At 37.8% G+C, this 24,575-nt stretch overlaps 2 protein-coding genes and 1 non-coding gene across 10 annotated transcripts in view; 1 reads left to right on the top strand and 2 right to left on the bottom strand.

Moving 5' to 3' along the window:
* Positions 1 to 24,575, top strand: part of TTBK2 (tau tubulin kinase 2) — a 307,449-nt gene that overhangs the window by 65,123 nt on the left and 217,751 nt on the right. For all 8 annotated transcript variants that reach the window (XM_077127599.1, XM_077127601.1, XM_077127605.1 and 5 more), the window contains one exon: positions 6,985 to 7,120. In XM_077127599.1, coding sequence (XP_076983714.1) covers positions 7,052 to 7,120 — 69 coding nt within the window. In that variant the 5' untranslated portion in view covers positions 6,985 to 7,051. The remainder of the gene's footprint in view (positions 1 to 6,984; positions 7,121 to 24,575) is intronic.
* Positions 5,864 to 5,968, bottom strand: LOC143656616 (U6 spliceosomal RNA). Its single transcript, XR_013162532.1, has one exon. It is a non-coding gene; the product is annotated as a U6 spliceosomal RNA (small nuclear RNA).
* LOC143655982 (protein Cripto-like) lies at positions 14,099 to 14,811 on the bottom strand. Its single transcript, XM_077127588.1, has one exon. The coding sequence runs from the start codon at positions 14,642 to 14,644 to the stop codon at positions 14,099 to 14,101; it is 546 nt and encodes a 181-aa protein (XP_076983703.1). The 5' UTR covers positions 14,645 to 14,811.

Here is a 24,575-nt window from a genome sequence, read left to right as displayed (position 1 = left end):
ATTTAAGCACCAGCCAGTTAAGTCAAACATCATTCATTGCAGCAGGCACGCCTCCTAGCCAACTGCAGATGTAAATCAGCAACAGATGAGGTTCACGTACCATTGGCTCATGTCCACAGCAATAGAACTGGGTGCCTTCACCTGGCCAAGTTGACAACTGAATCTAACTACCACAGTCCCTAAGTGTGGGAATGGGAGGTTACAGGTTTACAGCTTGCATTGTTGAGAAATGAGAAAACAGTAGTTTTGGGGGAAGGCAAATATGCTCTGGCTCGCTTAGAGCTGCTTTTCCACCGGTTCATATATTTTGTTATATGATGATGTCCCAGTCACACTTGAATGTGGACAGCCATTCTTCATGATGGTGTGCAGTTGAATCAGGAGTTCTGGTGCCCAAGATGCCGGCTTTAGTAATTGTACAAATTGAGCTGTTCCAAACACATGTCACAGATGGGCAAGTCTTGTTTAGTTGTACTCCTGCTTTCTTTTAAAAGTATTTTTTGCTGAAGATGAATTTCTAATTTGTAATTTAGTGCACACACTGCCACCTCTAAAGACACTTGGGGTTCTGTGATTTCATTATTCTTCAGCGAGATCCAGGAGGGAGCTATTGGCCCTAGGCCCTTGCAGTTCTGATTGGGGGTGGCCAGCAGGGCTTTTGGAGAGAATTTGCTCCCCCTTGGGGAACTTGACGCACTCTAGGACCCAGGGTCCTACCTTCCCGCATCATGGACAAGACCCTGGAGGCTCTCTCCATCTTCAGGGCTTCTTTGGTCTTTGGGGGCATTCCCACTTCCAGTGCCCACACTGTCCACATCGATGACAGGTTCCCAGTGGTTTCTGCCCTGGGTGGCCCTGAGACTGGTTACCTTTCATAGCTAGAGCTATGAGCCGTACCTTACTCCTGCCTCTCCTTGCTCTCCTTTCCTTTGCAGCCCTGTCTTTTTTATTTTTTTTCCCCCTCAATTTGGTAATCAGCAGATTATTCCAGTTTTTCAGAATGCAGCCCAGGGGACTATCAATCGGGAAGCTGAACGCACTGCCCATTATTGAAATGCAGGTCTCAAGGGCTGTTGTCTTACGTGGAAGATGTGGTTCTTCTGGGATCTTTTCAAATCACTCTTCATGGGCTTGCCAGAATATGTAACTGTTGGCAGTGGTGCCAGCTGAGCCCAGATCCAGGTTCAGTAGTCTCAAAACTAAAATAATTTAGAGATGAGAGGGCCAGTCGGAATGAGTAGTAAAGTTTATGAAAAAGAGAAGCTTATTAAAAGAGAGTACACACTGAGGGTTTAATTCAGGCATGTCAAAGGGATGGACACGCCCCCTCTTTTTTTTTTTGCATGGGCAGGCACCAGGAATCGAACCCGGGTCTCCGGCATGGCAGACGAGAATTCTGCCACTGGGCCACTGTCACACTGCCCCTTTTTTTTTAGTTTAAATTTTTATTATGACAGTTGACATAACATTAAGTAAATGAAATGACAGAAGTAGTATTATAATAAAACAAAGAAATGACAGAAACCGTATTATAATAAAACATTTTGGAAGAAAAAGTTACACAGTTAGGCTGATAACTATAAAATGGCTTTATTCCTGCTTTATAACACCAGAGTTCTGATGAGATTATAGTGAGACAACATTGAACATTTCACTAACAACAATATTGGCACCATCTACAACATAGTTTATTTTTCACTCACAAGAAATATTGTATTTTAACAACTTGGTATTGCAATTCTAACATATTAAGTATTCATATACTGCAGTTAAACCCTGAAACTTTGAAGCTGCCAGGAATTCCCATATATTTTATTAACTGCAGATTTTATTGAGATATATTCACATACCATATAATCCTTCTAAAGTATGCCATCAGTGTCTCTTAATATCATCACCTAGTTGTGCAGTCATCATCATACTCAATTGTAGATGATTTTCATTACTCCAAAAAGAAGTATAACAAATAGACATAAAAAAGAAAACCCCAAACATCCCATGCTCTTTATTTCCCCATATTATTGACCCCTAGTTTTAGTATAGTACATTTGTTACTGTTGATGAAAGAATATTAAAATACTACTCTTTTCAATAGTCTGTAGCTTCCAATAGGTAGTTCCCCGATATACCTCTCTATTATTTACCCTTTGTACAAGTGGTGTACATTTGTACTAGTCCATGAAAGAACTTGTTTCTATTTGTAGTGTTAATCATAAGCAATGTCCATCATGAGGTTCACTGTGTTATATAATCCCATATTTTAATCTCTAGCTTTCTTCTGGTGACATACCTGACTCTAAACAGTCCTTTTCAACCAAACTCACCTACAATTAAGCACTATTACTTATAATCCCAGGAGCAAGCTGTCCTCACTTCTGTCCATTGCCAAATATTTTTCAACCTCGTTAAAAATTCTGTATGCATTAGGCAACTGTCTCCCCTTCTCAGCCTCATTCCATCTCTTGGTAACCTATACTCTATATTTTACGCCTATGAATTTACATAGTTTAGTTCACATCAGTGACATCATACAATATTTGTCGTTTTGTGTCTCACTTATTAGACATAATGTCCTCAGGGTTCATCCATGTTGTAGCATGCTACAGGACTTCATTCTTTCTTACTGCTGTATAATATTCCATCATCTGTCTATACTGTATTTTGTTTATCCATTCATCTGTTGATGGACACTTGGATTTTTTCCACCATTTGGCAGTTGTGAATAATGCTGTTATGAACATCAATGTGCAAATGTCAGTTCATGTCCCTGGTTTCATATTTTCTGTGTATATCCTGGGTAGTGGGATTACCGGGTCCTAAGGCAACTCTAAACTTAGCTTTCTGATCTCCCTCTTTTTTTTGGTGTGTGTAGGGGAGGTGCATAGTCTGGAAATCAAACCCGGGTCTCCCACATGGCAGGCAAGAATTCTACCACTGAACTACCCTTGCACTACCCTCCCTCATTTCGATAGACAGGTTTTCTGGATGTAGAATTCTTGGTTGACAACTTTTTGTTTTCAGCACTTTAAATAAGTCATCCCATTGCCTTCTTTTTTGGGGGGTGGAGGTGCAGTACATGGGCCAAATCTAACCTAGGTCTCCCGCATCACAAGCCAGCATTCTACTACTGAACCACCTGTACACCCCCAATTGCCTTCTTGCCTCTGTGAATTCCAATAAGAAATTGATAGTTAGTCTTATTGTGGCTCCCTTGTATGGATCATGTTGTTTCTTTCTTACAGCATTCAGAATTCTCTCTTTATCTTTTGCATTTGACAGTTTTATTATAATGTGCTGTAGCATGTGTCTAATTGGGTTTATCCTGTTTGGAGCCTTTCATTAAATTTGGGAAGTTTTCAGCCATTATTTCTTTGAATATTTTCTGTCCCCTTTCTTCTTTTTTCTCCTTCTGGGGCTTCCTCAAGGTATATATTAGTACACTTGATGGTGTCCCACAGATTCCTCAGGCTCTGTTCACTTTTCTTCCTTCTGCTCCTTAGACAGAATTATGCCAATCTTCTTATCATCAGATTCTCTGACATTTTATTCTGCCAGCTCCAATCTGTTGTTGAACCCCTCTAGTGATTTTTAACCTCTGTTACTGTGGTCTTTAGCTCTGTTCGGTTCCTTTTCATAGTTGCTATCTCTTTATTAACATCTCTTTGTATTCTTCTGTTGTTTTTCCTGATTCTTTTAGTTCTTTATGTTTCTTTTAGCTCCTGGAACATATTTAGGGTTTTTTTTTTTTAAGGATTTTTAAAAATGCAAATTTATTGAGATATATTCACACATGATAGAAACCATCGAAGTATACAATCACTGGCTCACAGTATCATCACATAATTATGCATATAGCCCCATAATCAAATTTAGAACATTTTCATTACTCTAGCAAAGAAATAAAGATTAAAAAAAAAGAAACCTCAAATCCTCCCATACCCCTTTTCCCCGCTATTATTGGTATTGTGGTACATTTGATACTATTGAAAGAATTTTAAAATATTAGTCTTCCCTATAGTCCGTAGTTTGCTATATAGATACTATTTTTCCCAATTCCCCATTATTATTAACTCCTTTTGCTCTAGTTCATGAAAGGAATTTTTTATATTTGTACTGTTAATCACCAATATTGTGTACCACAAGATCCTCTGTTATACAGTCCCATGTTTTAACTTCCAGCTTTCCTTCTGGTGACATACATGACTTTAAACTTCCCTTTCTACCACATTCACACACTACTCAGCACTGTTAATTATCCTCACAATAATGTGCTACTGTCACCTCTATCCATTTCCAAATGTTTAAGTTTAACCTAGTTAAACATTCTGCACGTATTAAGCAACTGTTCCTTTAGGGCCGTTTTTTTTTTTAAGTCATCATATATCCCAGGTCTGGTCTTCACTGATGATTTCTAATGCTTAAGCTTTTCCTTTGCTGGGTGATTGTGTCCTCTTTCCTTTTATGTTTTATGATCTTTCGTTGAAACCAGGACATTTTCAAATTTTAATGTTTTTGCTAGAATTTAGGCTCTGAGTTGCCTGTTTCTTAAGTTTTTATCCAGTTAGTATTGTGACAATGCTATCTTTGATTGTCAGTTGACATAAAAAAAGGAGGAGAATAAAAAGAAAACACCTTTCCTAGTCTTTGCAGATTGACATGTCCACATGCTCACCAGCAAGACTTATCAGTAAATCAATTTAGAGAATAGCTCCAGACAAACATGTAGGGGCTTCTCTGATCCTTTCTCTCTATTTATCTTGTCTTGAACATACACATGTGGCTCTAGTGGTTTTTTTTTTTTTTTTTTTGGTTCTCAGTGTCCCTTTTTCCTAGGAAACAGTTTCTTCATCGTCTTTGGCACTATAGTCTGTTATCTTAAAGCCAGCAATCCCTTGCCCCAGGTTTCTCCCACAGTATTCTGTGGGCTGCCTTCTACATATAGGGGCAGATTCTAGGATGATAAGTCCCTAGGCCAGTACCAGATACACATGCTCACAGTATGTACATGAGAGTTACTCTCCTTCCCCCAGAACTGTAATCAGGAATCTGTTCTGAGAGTGTGGCCAGCTCCATGTTGAGGGTGTAGGGGAGGGTCTAGTCTTGATACCCAGAGATTCTACATCTTGTAAGTAGTCTTTTTACTGCAGTCCTTTAGCTGTTTTTCTGGAGCTTTGAGAGAGACGTTTCTGCTGGTTATTGTTGGTCGTTCACAGCTTTTTGGGGAGTGGAATTGCAATAATTTCTTAATTGTTTTATATTTGTTATGTAGTTGATTCCTCGGAGCATATCAGGGGAGAAATATTCTGTATGTTCAGAAAAGTAACTTTCCTTTAGCTTTTAAGTTTAGTTTGTCTGGCTGGAACATCCTTGACTCAAATTTTGTTTTCTTGGCTATCTGAAGTATATAATTGTATTGTTTTTTGGCATGAATTGTTGCTCCAATGTTTGACATGAATCTGGTTTCTTTCCCTTATAAATAACTTTGATTCTCTGCATGGATACCTGATTTTTTTTTTCTTTAAAATTAATCATTTTTACTTGAATATGTTTTGGTATTGATCTTTTGGGTTGATTTTCTTGGGTGTATGGTGTACCCTTTCAAGATACGGATTTAAGTCTTTTTATAGTTCAGTAAGTTTTATTGTATTATAGTTAGTGTTTTTTCTTTTTTTTTAAACATTTTTTATTGTGAAATATAACATGTAAAAAAACAATAAATTTCAAAGTACGTTATAACACGTATTATAGAACAGATTCAGAGTTCGGTATGGGGTACAATTCCACAATTTCACATTTTTTCCTTCTATCTGCTCCAAGACACTGGAGACTGAAATATATATTGATATAGTGATTCAGCAGTCATAAAAATATGAAACGCTTCACAAATTTGCATGTCGTCCTTGTGCAGGGACCATACTAATTTTCTCTGTATCATTCCATGTTTTGATATTTGCTGCCAAAATAAGCACAGTTGTTACTATTTTTCCTAACTCATTGTTTTGGTTTTCTTTTGGGGGACTTCTGTAATTTATTATTTTTTTTTTACATGGGCAAGCACGGGGAAACAAACCTGGGTCTCCAGCATGGCAGGCAAGAACTCTGCCACTGAGCCACTGCTGTCCGCCTGTAATATGTATTTTTGACTAGTGCTTTTCATTGATCACTTTTTTTAAAACTTTTCTATTTAACTTTTTTCTTTTACCGTTCTTTTTCTATTTTCTCTCTTATTTGTTTGCTTTCTGCTCTTGTGTGCCTTCTACTTATTTGTTCACTGCTTTTTCTATCATTTCTAGTTCTTTCCTGTATTCTTCAGATTTCTTATGTCTTCCTGTTACCCAGCTATCTCATTCCAGAATTCTTCTTACTATGATTTATGTTATATTTTTAAAGCCGCTAATACTTTTCTTACTTTCTTTTAGCTTTTCTATAATATTAGGTTACAGTTTTCATCTCCTTTAAACCATATTTTTTATTTTCTATAGGTATGCTCTTCATTTTACTATTACTGTCTTTTTCTTGGAATGTCATTATATTGTGTTTGATCACAGTCCTTTTCCATGGCTCATGCTTATTCCCCATGCATTTTATTGGTTCTGATGATCTTAAGCTCTAAATTACTACCTATTAAAGTACAGATTGCTTCAAATTAGGTACTTTGTTTTTGTCTTTAGCGTTGTTTTCTACTTAGTATAGTGTTCCGTCTGGGTTAACTGCCATTGACACTGTGCTTGCCTTGTAGTCTAGCTGTCTCAACTATCGTAAATGATATCTGCATTGAAACATAATGTCTTGTAATTTCACTGGACATCTGTAATTGAAACACAAGTGCTATTTTACGTGCTTTAAACAGTTTTTGAAACTGAGTTTGTGTTTGTTTCTTCTTTCCATCAAAGCAACTTAATGTATAGGATTAGTAGTGCTTCTTGGTGCTCCAGTGTTATATTAGTTAGCCCTAATGTGCTGCTGCTATTTCTTTTGTTTTAGTTTAAATGGAAACCACCCTGGGGAGCTAGATGCCTGTGTAGCAGTTCTGCCACACCAGTAATTTGCAATGAGTGGGGGAGGAGAGCAGCCGGATATCCTCAGTGTTGGAATTCTGGTCAAGGAAAGATGGAAAGTGGTGAGTATAAATCTCAGGGTTTGTGTGTCTGTGTGTGTGTGTGTTGTGTGTACGTACATATGAGAAGGGAGTAAATTTTGGTATCCTGATGAAGTAATACTCTTTTAGGGAATAATGATATATTGTTTATATTGCCAAAGCAGTTATTTTTAGTTATTTTCCTATGACTAAATTCCTTTTATACCTAATTCTTATTCTTGCTTCTTAATATTGCTAAATTTTTCTAACATCCCATAGCAAATACTGAGTACGGTAAATAAAAGTGTGCATAGGAAAATAAAAAGTGAAAGAAAATACATTGTCTGAAAGCAGAATGAGAACTGCTCTTTTTTTTTTTTTTACTTTTTATTAAGCAAAATTGTAACTATATGTTAAAGTAGAGAGACTGATATAATGAACCTCCACATACTCATGACCCAGCTTAAATAATTGTCAGTTTATACTGAGTCTTGTTTTATGCCTTTTACTTCCCTCCTAGATTATTTTGAAGCAAATTTTCTACCTTAGCATTTCTTCTGTACATATTTCACTGTGAATTTCTAAAAGATAAGGACTTCTTAAAACATAATCTTAATTCTATTTTCATACCTAAAAAAGGTAACACTTTCTTATTATGATTAAATACCTTATCAATTTTTACATTCTCTGATTGTAAATTAGTTTTAACAGTTGGTTTGAATCAAGATCTAGTAGAGGCCTGAATTTTGCAGTTGATTGATATCACTTAAGTTTATTTTAATTTCTAGGTTCCTCTTCATCTCTCTTTTTTCCTTACTATTTATTGAAGAAATTTGCCTGTAGAATTTCCTGTGGTTTGGATTTTGTGATTACTTCCATGTGTTGTTAACATGTTCTCTGTCCCATGTACTTTATGTAAATTGGTAATTGTACCTAGAGGCTTGATGAGGTCTGAATTCAAGTTTTTTTTTTTTTTTTTTTTGAGGTGGAGGCATATATATTTTTTCATGAAAGGTGGTGTGAATATTGTATCTGATTGTGTCTCTTTTTTGTGGTGGTACCAGCCATTAATGATCGTTGTCTAGGTCTGTTCATTGGGCATTGCAAGTTGGTGATATTCTATTATTTCGTCTTTATTTATTAGATGAAATATATGTATAAAAAGAAGTTTCCATCATAAATTATTTTGGTTGCCCTGATATACAATTTGATTAGTCAGGCAGATATATGCTTGATTCTTTTCCTTAATTTACCAATTTTCACAATAATGGATTGGTTTCCTTGTATCCTCCCAAAGTAACCAATGAGGATTTTTTTTTTTAGTGTGACTGAGAATTCATGGTTTTAAACATATTAATGTGTTTCAGTTCATTATAGTTATTATCCTTATTGATGATCAGATTGCTCCACTGTCTCAAATTTAAGTAAGGGAACACTCTTCAAGTTGTCTCCTGAGTCCTTTTGCCATGATCTTAATATTCTTTTTTTTTTTCAGTAACTGAAGGTAATTGAAATTTATTATTTTTGATGGAGAAAACATTTTTGGGGAATAAAAAATACAAATTAAAATTGTTTTTACTGTAAAATATGACATATATAAAAGAAAGAAAAAGCAATTAATTTTCAAAGCACACTTTCACAAGTAACTACAGAACAGATCCCAGAGTTGTCATGTGCTGCAATTCTGCCATCTCAGATTTTTCCTATTAACTGCTCCAAAATATTGGAGGCTAGAAGGGCTATTAATATAGTGATTCAGCAGTCATACTCTCTTGTTAAATCCCATTTTCTCTGTTACGCCTCTTCCTTCTCCTCCTCTGATCCCTCTTCCCTTCTATACGGATCTTTAGGCAGTGCCCATTCAGACTTTTTCATATTGAAAAAAGGTATCCACACTAAAACACAGAGGGGTGTAATCAGTTGATAATCTTGGAGAGGCTGGTTCCTCTGGGTTTCAGGATTTATCTGTCTTAGGAACCCTCTTAGAATTATAGGTTCAGAAAATCTAACTTCATGCATGAAATCTTTATAGAGTCTCAGTTTGAGCCTCAGGTGTTCTTAAGAGTCAGTAGGAGTGATGTTGGTTGGGGGTTGGCAAACCATGGCACTTATCACTATCTAACTGAAGCTTGCATACAAGTAGCTTCCAGAATACTCTCTTGATTCCATTTGATCTCTCTCGGCCACTGATGCCATTTTATTACACTTCTTTTCTTCTTTTGGGCTGGAAGGCATTATCAGTCCCTCAATGCCAGGGCCAGATTCATCTCCTGGAGTCATGCCCCATGTTGTCAAGGAGGTTTTTACCCCTGAATGTGTCATGCCCCACGCAGTGGGGAGGGTAATTATTTTCCTTGTAGAGTTGGGTGTAGAGAGAGAGGCCACATCTGAGCAACAAAAGAGGCATCCTGGAAGCAACTCTTAGGCCTTGTTATGGGTAGTCTTTACTTCTCCCCTACAGTAATAAGTTTGATAAAGGCAAGCCTCAAAAATCCAGGGCTTGGCCTATTTTCTTGGGAATCCTTGATGTTTGAGAGGGTACCCAGGGTTTCCCAGATGGGAAAGTTTAATATTATTGTTCCATATATAAATATATTTCCCTCCCCACTTTGGACCCTCAAGAGACTTCACCAATATTTTTTATTTATCAGCCCACATAGTTGGAGAGGTATCCTGGTATTATATTAAGCTAAGTAGAATAACAAGGCCTTGTTCCCACTCTGGACTTCGGGAGTTTGGGTTGTTTGAATGAGCTATCCAGACTGGTTGATTTAGATTATATGTTACTGAAAGTTTAGGTTCTGGCCATAATAAACTTCTCTGCTTTTGGTGTCATATAATAGGTGAAGATCTAGAGTACATACGCTATCATCTATTACCCTGTATTCTGTTTGATTTACCTTAGACCCAGCCAGATTGGCTTCGTTTTTTTAGCTCTAATTGATGCCTGATCTCTTTTTTGGTTACCTTAACTATTATCATAAATAGCTATGCTAAATTTAAGGGCTGTAGTGGACCATTTCTCAGTCTTAGGTGTCACAGAGTTATTCAAAGTTCCAGGGAAACACCAGCTGATACACATATAATCTGTGTCTCAGAATCTAGAAATACATTTACGACTTCAGGCTAAGTGTGGAAAATACATACATTTTTTAAATGAGGAATTTATATAGGTGGTAACTTGGAGCATGGGTAACAAATATTTTTAAAAATTTACACAAATGAGTTTCTGCTGTGGAGGGTGGATGAATTAAATTTTCAGTAGGATGAGGTTGAATCTACAGAAAAGCAATCATGGCAGAGATTTTCATTTAACTTCTCTTCTCCCTTAGTAATATAGAATTCTCATTATATGTGAGCCAGCAGTGTGACCATACAAAGATAAACTTTTCAGTCTCCCTTATAGCTTGGTATGGCAGTGCACCTAGATTATAGCAATGAGATGTAAGCATACCTTGTCGGGCAAGGCACTTACTAGAAAGTTCATTATAAGAGAACTTTCTTATAAGTTCTTATAAGAAAGTTATAAGAGGAAGAAACAAATGGTATGAGCCCTTTTGCTCTTCATATGTTTTCCTGATTCTGGGGCCTTCAGTAGTTATATTGACTCTGAAGCAAGGATTTATGCCTGATATCAAGATACTATCCACCAGAAATGTAGAAATTGAAATGATTTGTAAGTAACATGTCAGTACTCAATCGTCAACATTTGGAATAAAAAATAAACTGTTGTGGTTTTAAGTCACAATTAAAAAATAATAATTAAAAAAAGAGATAGTGATAAAACTATAAAATTCCTAGAACAAAACATCGGGAAATATTATTAGAACCTGTTTTAGGCAGTTGTTTCTTGGGCTTGCATGAGCAACAAAAGAAGAAAATAGAAAAATGGGACCTCATCAAAAATAAAAACTTTTGCGCATCAAAGGATTTTATCATAAAAGTAAAATGACAACCTACAGAATGGGAGATTGTATTAGTTAGGGTTCTCTAGAGAAACAGAATCAACAGGAAACATTTGCACATATAAAATTTATAGAAGTGTCTCACGTGACCATGGGAACACAGAGTCCAAAATCCGCAGGGCAGACTGTGAAGCCGACGATTTTGATGGAGGGTCTGGACGGACTCCACAGGAGAGGCTCACCAACCAAAGCAGGAAAAGCCTATCTCTTCTGAATCCTCCTTAAAAGGTTTTCAGTGATTAGATTAAGTATCACTCATTGCAGAATACACTCCCCTTTGACTGATTACAAATGGAATCAGCTGTGGATGCATCTGACATGATCATGATGTAATTCTATGAAATGTTCTCATTGCAATAGACAAGCCAGCACTTGCCCAACCAGACAAACAGGTACCACCACTTGGCCAAGTTGACACATGAACCTGACCATGGCAGAGATAAAATTGGAACATTACATATCCAGTAAGGATTTCTTATCCAGAATCTATAAGAAATTCTACAATTCAATAACAAAAAGACAACCCAATTTAGAAATGGGCGAAAGAACTGAATAGACGTTTTTTTAAAAGAAGTCTTACAAATGGCCAAAAAGCACATGAGAAGATGCTCAGTATCATTAACCATTATGAGTATACAAGTCAAAACCACAATGAGATACATTTTACATCTATTAGAATGGGTCCTATTAAAAAATCAGAAAATTACAAGTGTTGGAGAAGACTTGGACACATAGGAACACTCATTCATTGTTGGTAGAAATGCAAAATGGTACAGCTGCTGTAGAAAACAATCTGGTGATTCCTCAGAAAGCCAAGTATAGAATTGCCATAAAAACCAGCAATCCCACTTCCAGGTATATGCCTAAAAGAATTGAAAGCAGGGACTCAGACACTTGTATACCCGTGGTTATAGGGGTACTATTCACAGTTGCAGAAAGATGGAAGCAACCCTAGTGTCCATCATCAGATGAATGAACTAAAAAAAAAAAAAAAATCCTATATGCATAGTAGAATATTGTCCAGTCTTAAAAAGAAATGTAGTTTGGAAACATGTGACAGCATGGATGAATTATGAGGCTTTGTGTTGAGTGAACCAAGCAGACTGAGAAGGACAAACATTGTATGATTTCACCCACATGAAACAATTAGAATAAGCAAATTCATAGTCAGAAACTAATATGTAGGTTACCAGGGCCTTGGGTGAGATTAATAGTCTTTTGATAGCTTCTTGCTGTAGACCTAGAGTCTGTCATTTCTCCAAGACTGCTTATTTCTTAAAGGAGCTATTTTTTGTTTTGAATATATATTTTATTGTTATCCAGTCTTGTCAACCAAATTTTGTTGTTCCAATAGCAGATTTTTAAGCAATTTTAGTGGTTCACTTATTCCATGAACAGATTGGTAAAAGAATACTCTTTCTTTAGAAATAATTTTATTTTTTATGGTAAATATGTTTTTCAGATTGGGTAAATCAGTAGTGTTAAAATTTTACTTGACCAAATATAAAACAACCCTGTCATAATCATGGACTGCTACAGAGAGAGTCCAGTGGTTTGTATCTTTTATGGAAGTTAGGCATGAGTATTGCTTTGGTTAGAGCATTGAACTAAGTGATGTGAATAGTTGACTGTTCTCTGGTAGACATACCAAAAGATGACAAAATTGTTCCCCTGCCTTGATAATTAGAGCTAATGTATATGTGGAATTTATCTCCCAAATTTGGGAGGCATTATGACATTTTTAGAAAGAAGTCACAGGCTCATTGTTAAAGATAGTGTTTTAGTTGTCTATTCTTACATAACATACCAGTTCAAAACTTAAGAGGCTGACGACAGTCATTTTATTTTATTTTATTTTATTTATTTATTTTTATAGTCCCCATTTTTATTGTGCATACAAAAACACACCACATATTTTAAAAATGGGATTTACAATATCTAGTTTGATCAGCTGGTTTTTAACTAAACATATTGTAAACATTTTCCCTTGTCATCTACAACAGTTAAAATAATTGTATAGCCTGAAAGAAAACAATTTATTAACCAATCTTACTGGGAGAAATTCAGATATAATTTTTTCTCCAGGAGACTTTCTCCTCCTTACAATGCCTTGGGAAAAGGGGGCATTCTTGTCTTATGTGACTTCCCAGAGGTGAGAGAAAATTGCTCTTCAATTTAGTTTTCTAACTTGCTTCTCTACATCAATCTAAACAGCAAATAATTAATTTTCTCTTCTCCACTCTCTCTCCGTTTGCTTCCTCTTTTCTTCCCTGGCTCTCTGGTACAAAGGCATCCTTCCATTTCTTTTAAAGATACTGTCTGTATTAGTTAGGGTTCTCTAGAGAAACAGAATCAACAGGGAACACTTGCAAATATAAAATTTATGAAAGTGTCTCACGTGACCATAGGAGTGCAGAGTCCAAAATCCACAGGGCAGGCTGCGAAGCCGATGACTCCAATGGATGGCCTGGATGAACTCCACAGGAGAGGCTCACCAGCCAAAGCAGGAATGCAACCTGTCTCCTCTGAGTCCTCCTTAAAAGGCTTCCCATGATTGGATTTAGCATCACTAATTGCAGAAGACACTCCCCTTTGGCTGATTACAAATGGAATCAGCTGTGGATGTCGCTGACGTGATCACTGTCTTAGATTTTAATCGACTCTACTCAAAACTTTATCTTCTGTTCCACATTAGGATTAGACTTTAGTAACCTGGAGACAGAACTGAATTGTTTGAAAGAAAATATTAACTCATTATTATTAGTTAGCACTAATGATTTGAGAAACACAGGATAAGGGCACAATATAGATATGACTGGCTTTTTTGTTTTTAAGTCTTTTTATTGTGTGTGTGGAGAGAGGGCTGGGGGTGAAGTTGTGAAAGTAGTACTAGTACTTTAAGGAAGTATTAGGGACTACCATGGAACTATACTCATTATTTCAAGGTAATTAACAAACGATCATCTTTCAGTTATGATATTCGAGTGGCAACTTCAGAGGCTGCCATGAAATTTTCACAGCATCTAATCTCATTCCAGAGAAAGGCAAACGTTGATTAATAACTTTGGGTAGAAAGGTAGAAGCCAGCCAGCAGTAGAGTGGTACATGCAGATGGTGCCAATTTTGGAATCCTGGAAGCCATGAGGGGCTCGTCCATCACATGGCCGTCACAACCAGGTAGAAATGTCTGGGAGAAGCAGTGAAGCCAGCCTTCCCAGCATTTGCACAGGGAACACTTCCTGGGGAGCCAGGTGCCATGGCGCACAGAGTCACAGTTCTTCCTGCACCTGTCATGCTCACAGTTCCGTCCATAGAAGTACGGGGTGCAGGCACAAAAGGACCCCAGCATGCAGGTTCCCCCATTCAGACAGCAGGTTTTGTTGAGTTCTTGAGTCTTCTGGATTCCCGGGAATGGCACCAACTGGAGATACTGATGATGAGTTGCAGGCTTCTCCTGGGACCGAGTGTCGCCACCTCTTAAGTCCGGGTCTCCCTGTGATGGACGTGCAAGTTCACCGTGGCCCAACGCAGCAACTAATCCCAGCTCAAATACTTTGAAAATGGCCATGATAAAAATCACACTGGAAAAAAAGCACTCCATCTTCCTGCCGTCCACAGCTCTCAATTTAAGGGAAAAAATGATAGCATGGCTTTAACGGACCCGGGGCATCGCCAAAACCCTCAAAGAAAAACACTGCTTTCCCGAAGTGAAACGGGAATTTAAAAAGAGAAATATTCGGAATAAAAAATGCGCTTTTCCCAGAAGGAATTAGGAGAAGCCAGAATCAGGATGGCCAAGAAGCCTGGCTTCAAAACACTCTCCAGCCGTAATGAATCGACAGTCATTTTATTTTATTTATTTATTTTATTTTTGTTTTTTTTTTTGAGGTAAAAATAAACCTATTTTTTAGTGGTGATTTGTAGAGCTCATTGAAAGCTCACAAACTAGTAGCCTATGGGTGGTATCCAGTCTGCTGGTGTGTTTAATATCAACATTTTTAAAAAAACCTTTTTATTGTATAATATATATATATAATAATATAATATAATAATATAAATAAGCTGTTCTAGCTGCCAGAATGCAGTATACCAGAAATGGAATGGCTTTTAAAAAGGGAAATTTAATAAGTTACAAGTTTACAGTTCTAAGGCTGAGAAGATGTCCCAATTAAAACAAGTCTATAGAAATGTCCAATTTAAGGCATCCAGGGAAAAATACCTTGGTTCAAGAAGGCTGATGACATTCAATGTTTCTCAGCTGGAAGGGCACATGGCAAACATGGCAGCATCTGCTGGCTTTCTCGTTGCTTTGCAAAAAGGACTCTCTCCAAAATGTTTCCTCTTTTAAAAGGATTCTAGTAAGCAACTCCACCTTCAGTGGGTGGAGACACACCTCCATGAAAAGCATCTAATTAAAAATTACCACCCACAATTGGGTGGGTCACATCTTCATGGGAGCAATCAAAATGCTCCTACCCAGCAATATTGAATGAGAATTAAAGGACATGGCTTTTCTGGGGTCCACCATAGATTCAAACCAGCATGTTCCACCCTTTGGACCCCAAAAGGACACGCTCTTTCCAAATATAAAACATATTTATTCCATAACAATATCAGAAAACCTTAAACCTTTTGGTAGCAATACAAATGAAGTACGAAGTTAGACACCATATAATATCTCATCAAGTCAGTTACAGGCATGGTCTGTCCTAAGGCAAAATTATCCTCTGGCTCTGGACCTGTAAAACTCAGAACATGTTATTTACTGCCAACACATAAAAGAGGAACATTCATAGGGTACATATACCCATTTCCATAGGGAGGAAGGATCACGGGGGTCACTGGGCCCATACAGTTTCGAAAACCCACAGGGCAAAGTCCATGAGATTTTAAAGTCTGAGAGTCATTTATCTTCAGGGCTTTAGAAAGTAGCAGTCCCACCCTTTCCAAGGGCCTACGCAGAGGCCTGCCTCTCTCCAAACGCAACCTTGGGGGACATTGGGGAGACCGCCTTTTTCTCGGCTTCACCTTCTCCAAGCATTGGGGCCACGCCTGGACTCTCTGCCATCTCTGGGGCACATGTTCAGCCCCTCCATGTGGTGGCAGCTAGGCTCTCCCCAAACCCCAAGGAATGTGCTTCACCCTCTCCAAGGCCTGAGTCAGCATGACTCTTTCACTGCCACGAGGTGGAAGGCCCATCCTCTGCCTTCAGGGCAAACTCACCCTCTCCACGAGCTTGGATGGGTCTGCTCTCCTGGCCTGAAGCTTCTTGACTTCAGATCCTAGCCTCAATGGATTTGCCTCTGAAGTTATTTTTCTTCCAACGTGTCCCTTCTCTGTCCCTCTCAGTCCCAACTGGCAGTGGTTCTCTTTATACATAACCCGCAGCACTCTCGTTGGCTTTCTATGCGGTAGCTTTGGATTGTGCCCATCAGACATAAGGAGTTCCCACAAATCCTTCTTGGATAACTCCATGTCCAATCCTGGCTTCCTCTGAAATGGCTGACTGATTTCACATTTGGCCAGATCTTCATGTGGGGCACGATTCTCTGGGGTCTTCCTTCCTGGAAGCCCAGAATTTTCCAGAACATCAGTTTCTGGTTTCTTTGTACCCAAGAGTTCAGTTCTCAGCTTATCTCTTTCCTGTTGCATTTCACTGTAAGCTGTGAGGAGAAACCATGCTGCACTTTCAACATTTAATTTGGAGAGCTCTTCTGCTAAATATCCAAGTTCATGACTTTTGAAATCTGCCTTCCAGCCAAAGCCATTAGTCAATTTTGCCAGATTATCTGCTACTTTAAAACAAGGATCGCCTTCCTTTCAGTCTGCAATAGCACATGCCTCATTTCTGTCTAGAGCCTGGTCAGAAGTATCTTTAGAGTCCATGTTTCTACCAACAGTCTCTTCAAAGCATTCTAGACCTTCTCTATCAAGCTCCTCACGACTCCTCCAGATTCTTCCTCTTATCCATTTAAAAAGCCATTCCAACATGTTTGGTATATGCAAACTGCAGCAGCATCCCGCACTCTTCAACAAGTAGTTACAGCAGAGATCCCAGAGTTTGTCATGGGCTGCCATTCCATTTTGTAATTTTCCTTCTAGCTGTTCCAGAATGTTGGAGGCTAGAAGGAATATATGTATTTTTATCATCACAATTGGCTTTTTTTTCTTTTTTGTGAAAAATAACATATATACAAAAAGGCAATAAATTTCAAAGCACATCGCAACAATTAGTTGTAGGACAGATTTCAGAGTTTGGTATAGGTTAGAGTTCCACAATTTTAGGTTTTGACTGTAGCTGGTCTAAGATACTAGAGACTAAAAGAAATATCAGTATAATGATTCAGCACCCAAACTCATTTGTTAAACCCTACCTTCGCTGTATGACTCCACCATCACCTTTTAACATTCTCCTACTTTTTAGGGGTATTTGGGCTATGACCATTTTAACTTTTTCATGTTGGAAGGGGCTGTTGATAATATGGAATAAGGGGATGGAACTAGTTGATGCTCTGGAGAGGCTGGCCCCTCTGCATTTCAGGACTTATCTGGTCCAGGGACCCGTGTGGTAGTTGTTGTTTTCTGGAAGGTTACCCTTGTGCATAGAACCTTTGTAGAATCTTATATATCGGCCTAGGTGTTCTTTAGGATTGCCTGGAATGGTTTTGTTTGGGGTTTGGCGAGTTATAATTAGGTAGCAATGTCTAGCTGAAGCTTGCATAAAAGTGACCCCCAGAGAACACTCTCTACTCTGTTTGAACTCTCAGCCACTAATGCCGTGTTTGTTACCCTTCTTTTCCCCCTTTTGGTCAGGATGGCATTGTTGATCTCACGGTGCCACGGCCAGACTCATACCTGGGAATCGTATCCCATGTCGCCAGGGAGGCTTTCACCCCTGAGTGTCAGGTCCCATGTAGTGGGGAGGGCAGTGATGAAAGCAGTCTTTTTTTTGTTTTTGGATGCATGGGCCGGGAATCAAACCTGGGTCTCCCACATGAAAGGCAAGCATTCTACCACTGAACCACCTGTGAACCCCGAAAACAGTCATTTTGTTTTGTTCATCATTTTGTAGATTACAGATTTAGGTAGCCTGTGCCTGGGCAGATCATTTCTTAGCTATGTGGTACTAGCTACATAGTTGACTGGAAAGATCCCCTTCTCAGATCCACTCTCCTATCCTGCCTGGCTGTTCATTTGTCCACGGCCTCTTCTTAAGGCTATGCCCTTTAACAACATAGTGTTCTCAAGTTGGGTTATACTTTTTACATGATGGCTGTCTTTTTAGAAACAGGAGTGGAAGCTACTAGATTTCTTAAGGGCTATACTCAGAATTGGCACATGGCGCTTTGCCGTATTCTGTTGGTCAGAGGTGTCACAAGGCCCACCCAGATTCAAGGATTGAGGAATGGAGTCTGTCTCTTAATGGGAGAATGACAATGTTACAAAGCAGGAGAACAGAAAGAATGGGGAATTTCGTGGCCATCTTTGGAAAATACAGTGTGCCACAGGTGGTAACAGCTGTATCTCTATTCTTTTTCTAATCTGTACTCTCACATCACTCTTAACTCTCTCCTTCTCTTTGCCTCATAAACATTGATGATGTCTTAAGACTCTATCAAGCTTAATAAAAACTCAGTAAAAAAAGTATGCTTTACTTAAAGCTCAGATGAGTTATAGAGTTAAAAATGTACTTTGGTCTAATTTTTCACTGTTTTATTTGGTAAGTTTTTTTTTGTGAGGTTAAACATGTAGCCACATTTCATCATAGTACAAAATTAGGAAAAAATGTCCTTTTGGTAATGTTTCGCAGTCTTGTAAATTAAACTAGGCTCTGCTTAATGGACAAAATATAGAGAATTATAAGTACCAGTTGGGACCCAGTGAAGAGCAATTTATTAACTGAATGGTTCTAGAACAAAAAATCCTGAGCTCTCCTTGCAGTTCTCTATGGTATCACTTCCCATCATCAGACCAGAATAATAAAGGATTGCTTCATATACACAAAGCAATAAGTAGTTATTAAACACCAATTACATAGTTCCATTTTGCCAAATGTTATTGGGAGATACAAAGAAATAAAGCAAGTGGCCTTCTTTTTGAAGGAGCTTCGTTTTGCTGTAGGGATATGGCATTAACAATGGTAAATTCAGGAGCAGAATAGGTAGGAAGAAATAAGCAATATCTGAGAAATTTGCCAAAGTAAAATGTCTCATTGAATACTTATGCAAATAATTCGTATAGAAATTTAGAGGAATTAAAAAATCAGCCTGGGTGCAGTATCAGTGAAGATCCAGTAGAGAAAGAAGTGGGATTTGAACTAGAGTTGCTTGGGGTAGATATGATTTAGGACCCTAACTTCTAGTGATGCTTTCTAGCATTTATATCACATTTTAAATGTTTGATAATTGGTAAGGAGAAGACCCACTTTCAAGAAAGGGAAGAAGGCAAACTTCTAGCTGTATATATCAGGAGTGTATTACCTCTCTTTATTCCCAACCTTTTAGAACCCTACATTTCTAGTTGTCATTAGCTCTTCAGAACTTGCTAATAGTATTAACACAAGGTTTCTGATATTTCTAATTTATGCTAATACATTTTATCAGGAAGAGTATTAAGTACTTGATGAATATGCTCAATTTGATTAGATTTTTACTCTTTTTTGAAACTTAAACTATTTACTTATTTATTTTTAATTGAGATAAAATTCACATAACTTACATTTAGTCATTTCAAAGTGTCCAGTTCACTGGTATTTAGTATATTTACAATGTTGTGCAATAACCAGTTCTTTCTAGTTTCAAAACTTGTTGATCACCCCCAAAGACACACCATACACATTAAGTAATCACTCCCCATTTCCCCACTCTCTATCCCCTAGGATCCACTAATCTGCTTTCCCTCTTGTGAATTTGCCTATTCTGCATATAATATATGGAAAGAATCATACAGTGTGAGATTTTGTGTCTGTATTCTTTCACTTAGCATGATATTTTTGATGTTCAAGTTGTGATATATATTAGTATTTTGTTAATTTTTATGGCTGAATAATATTCCACTGTCTGTATATAATACCATTTGTTTTTCCACTCATCCATGAATGGACATCTGGGGGCTTCCAACTTTTGGCTATTATGAATAATGCTACTGTAACATTCATATATGGGTTTCTGTGTAGACACATGTTTTCATTTCTCTTGGGTATGTAATTAGGAGTGGAATTGCTAGAACATATGATAATTCTATGCTTAACTTTTGTGAAACTGCCAAACTGTTTTCCATAGTAGCTTCACCATTTTACATTCCCATCTGCAATGTACAAGTGTGCTGGTTTGAAAAGATGTATGTCCCCTAGAAAAGCCATGTTTTAATCTAAATCCCATTTCATAAAGGCAGAATAATGCTTATTCAATACTGTATGTTTGAAATTGTAATCAGATCATCTCCGTGGAGATGTGATTTAATCAAGAGTGGTTGTTAAACTGGATTAGGTAGAGACATGTCTCCACTCCTTTGGGTGGGTCTTGATTAATTTTTGAAGTCCTATAAATAGAGGAAACATTTTGGAGAATGAGAGATTCAGAGAGCAGAGGAGAATGACATAGCCACAAGAAGCAGAGTCCACCAGCCAGCAACCTTAGGAGATGAAGAAGGAAAATGCCTCCCGGGGAGCTTCATGAAACCAGAAGCCAGGAGAAGAAGCTAGCAGATGATGCCGGGTTCACCACGTGCCCTTCCAGATGAGAGGCATCCTGACCGTGTTCACCATGTGCCTTTCCAGATGAGAGAGAAACTCTGACTGTGTTCGCCATGTGCCTTCTTACTTGAGAGAGAAACCCTGAACTTCATCGACCTTCTTGAACCATCCCTGGATGCCTTAGATTGGACATTTCTATATACTTGCTTTTTTGTTTTTGTTTTTTTATTAATTAAAAAAAAATTACAAGAATGAAACATAAACATTCCCAGCACATACACTCAGCAATTCACAATATCATCATATAGTTGCATATTCATCATCATGATCATTTCCCAGAACATTTGCATTAATTCAGAAAAAGAAATAAAAAGACAACAGAAAAATAAAACAAAAACAGAAAAAAAATTTTACATACCATACCCCTTTCCCTTCCCTGTCATTGATCACTAGCATTTCAAACTAAATTTATTTTAACATTTGTTCCCCCTATTATTTATTTTTATTCCATATGTTCTACTCTTCTGTTGATATAGTAGCTAAAAGGAGCATCAGACACAAGGTTTTCATAATCACACAGTCACATTGTGAAAGCTGTATCATTATACAATCATCATCAAGAAACATGGCTACTGGAACACAGCTCCACATTTTCAGACAGTTCCCTCCAGCCTCTCCATTACATCTTGGTTAACAAGGTGATATCTACTTAATGCGTAAGAATAACCTCCAGGATAACCTCTTGACTCTGTTTGGAATCTCTCAGCCATTGACACTTTGTCTCACTTCACTCTTCCCCCTTTTGGTCGAGAAGATTTTCTCAATCCCTTGATGCTGGGTCTCAGCTCATTCTAGAGTTTTTCTCAATCCCTTAATGCTGAATCTCAGCTCATTCTGGGATTTCTGTCCCATGTTGCCAGAAAGATCCACACCCCTGGGAGTCATGTCCCACGTAGACAGGAGGAGGGTGGTGAGTTTGCTTGTTGTGTTGGCTGGAGAGAGAGGCCACATCTGAGCAACAAAAGAGGTTCTCTTGGGGGTGACTCATAGGCCTAATTTTAGATAGGCTTGACCTATCCCCTGTGGGGTTAAGTTTCATATGAACAAACCCCAAGACTGGGGGCTCAGTCTATAGCTTTGGTTGCCCACACTGCTTGTGAGAATATCAAGAATTCAACTGGGGGAAGTTGAGTTTTCCCCCATTCTCACCATTCCCTGAAGGGGACTTTGCAAATACTTTTTCACTCACTGATCAAATCATTCTGGGATTCATCAGGGCATCACCAGGACAAACCAACAAAATCTCATGTCCTATCCAAAGTTCCATGTACTTAAGGTGTTCAACCAACTATCTACATAAGTTATATTAGGAGATGCACTAGTCAAAGTATAAATTGTACCAAATAAACATTTTTTGCTGTAGTCTTACACATAAGTTGAAATTTTAAACTATTAATTACCATCTATTTTCAGCACACTGCAGTAATAACATTCCTTTGTTCTTCCTCATGCAAAAACATTTTTAAATTTTGTACTTTTAGTCACTATTATTATACACTCTAGGCATTCCTAGATTATACCATCTCAGTCTTTATCATCTATCTTTCTTCGTGATTTCATTTATGCCCCAGCCCTCCTCCCTCTATCATTCTCATATGCAGCTTCATTCAGTGTTTTAACATAATTGTATTACAGTATTACAATATTGTGCTGTCCATTTCTGAGTTTTTATATTCAGTCCTGTTGCACAATCTGTATCCCTTCAGCTCCAATTATCCAATATCTTACCCTATTTCTATCTCCTGATGGTCTCTGTTACCAAGTAAATATTCCAAGTTTATTCATTAATGTCAGTTCATATCAGTGAGACCATACAGTATTTGTCCTTTTGTTTCTGGCTAATCGCACTCAGCATAATATCCTTTAAGTCCATTCATGTTGTTACATACTTTGTAACTTTATTCTGTCTTACAGCTGCATAATATTCCATCTTATGTAAATGCCGCAGTTTGTTTAGTCAACTGTCTGTTGATGGACATTTTGGCTACTTCCATCTCTTGGTAATTGTTAATAATGCTACTATAAACATTGGTGTGTAAATGTCCATTTGTGTCCTTGCCTTCATGTCCTTTGAGTAGAGACAGCATATAGATGGATCCTTCTTTGTAATCCATTCTGCCAGACTATGTCTTTTGATTGGAGAGTTTAATCCATTAACATTCAGTGTTATTACTGCAATGGTAGTACTTTCTTCTACTATTTTGCCTTCTGGATTTTATGTCATATCTAATTTTCCTTCTTTTTATCTTTACTCATAGTCTTCCTTTCTATACTCTTCTCCACACCTCTCTCTTTTGTCTTTGTATCTGTCTCTAGTACTCCCTTTAGTATTTCTTGCAGAGCTGGTTTCTTGGTCACAAATTCTCTCAGTGATTTTTTGTTTGAAAATGTTTTAATTTCCCCCTCATTTTTGAAGGACAATTTTGCTGGATATAGAATTTTTGGTTGGCAGTTTTTCTCTTTTAGTAATTTAAATATATTATCCCGCTGTCTTCTTGCCTCCGTGGTTTCTGCTGAGAGATTTGCGCATAGTCTTATTGGGCTTCCCTTGTATGTGATGGATTGCTTTTCTTTTACTGCTTTCCAGATTCTCTCTTTCTCTTTGATCTCTGACATTCTGATTAGTAAATGTCTTAGAGTATGTCTACATGGATCTGTTCTCTTTGGGGTATGCTGCACTTCTTGGATCTGTAATTTTAAGTTTTTAGTAAGAATTGGGAAATTTTCAGTGATAATTTCCTCCATTAGTTTTTCTCCTCCTTTTCCCTTCTCTTCTCCTTCTGGGATACCCACAACACGTATATTCGTGCGTTTCATATTGTCTTTCAGTTCCCTGAGTCCCTGCTCATATTTTTCCATTTTTTCCCCTATATTCTCGTTTTCTTGCCGGATTTCAGGTGTTCCATCCTCCAGTTCACTAATCCCGTGTTTTGTCTCTAGAAATTTACCATTGTAGGTTTCCATTGTTTTTTTTTTCTCTTCTACCTTGCCTTTCATTCCCATAAGTTCTGTAATTTGTTTTTCAGACTTTGTTTCTTCTTTTTGTTCTTTCCTTGCCTTCTTTATATCCTCCCTCAATTCATTGATTTGGTTTTTGATGAGGTTTTCCATGTCTGTTCGTAAATTCTGAATTAATTGTTTCAGCTCCTATATGTCATTTGAATTGTTGGTTTGTTCCTTTGACTGAGCCATATGTTCAATTTTCCTAGTGTGATTTGTTATTTTTTGCTGGCATGCAGGCATTTAATTACCTTAATTAGTTTATTCTGGAGATTGTTTTCAGTTCTTCTACCTAGGGTTTTCTTGCTGGATGAATTTGTTGTCTATCTGTTCTTTGACATTCAGTTCAGCTTTATCTGGACCTCTATCTTAAGTTTTGTTTAACAGAGGAGAATTTTTCGGTTCTTGCTTTCTTGTTTCTTGCCCTGCTTATATGGTACCTTTTCCCCACCACCCTTAGGAGGGTCTACTTAGATATTATAGACCCCAGCCAGATTTTCCCAGGCCAGACTGGCCTCCTATCAGGAGGAAAGAGTCACCTGCATCGGTTTTCCCTGAGGGTGAGACCTAGCAGGTTGAAAGACTTTCCTGTGAAGTCTCTTTTTTCTATTTTTCTTATCCTGCCCAGTATGTGACATTTGTCTGCCTGCAGGTCCCACCAGCGTAAGATGATGCGGTACCTTTAACTTTGGTAGACTCTCCCTTCTGGGGGCATGGTGGAGACAGAGGAGAGGTTGTAGGCTGGTTTTAATGGCTTCAAATTACCAAGCGCTGTTGT

This window comes from Tamandua tetradactyla, chromosome 14 (genome assembly GCF_023851605.1).
Source record: "Tamandua tetradactyla isolate mTamTet1 chromosome 14, mTamTet1.pri, whole genome shotgun sequence".
NCBI lineage: Eukaryota > Metazoa > Chordata > Mammalia > Pilosa > Myrmecophagidae > Tamandua > Tamandua tetradactyla.
This window is presented reverse-complemented; position numbering and strand designations above follow the sequence as displayed.

What these genes read in the sequence shown, in the direction of transcription:
- LOC143655982 (XM_077127588.1), bottom strand. Translation starts at nt 14,644, where the DNA reads ATGGAGTGCTTTTTTTCCAGTGTGATTTTTATCATGGCCATTTTCAAA.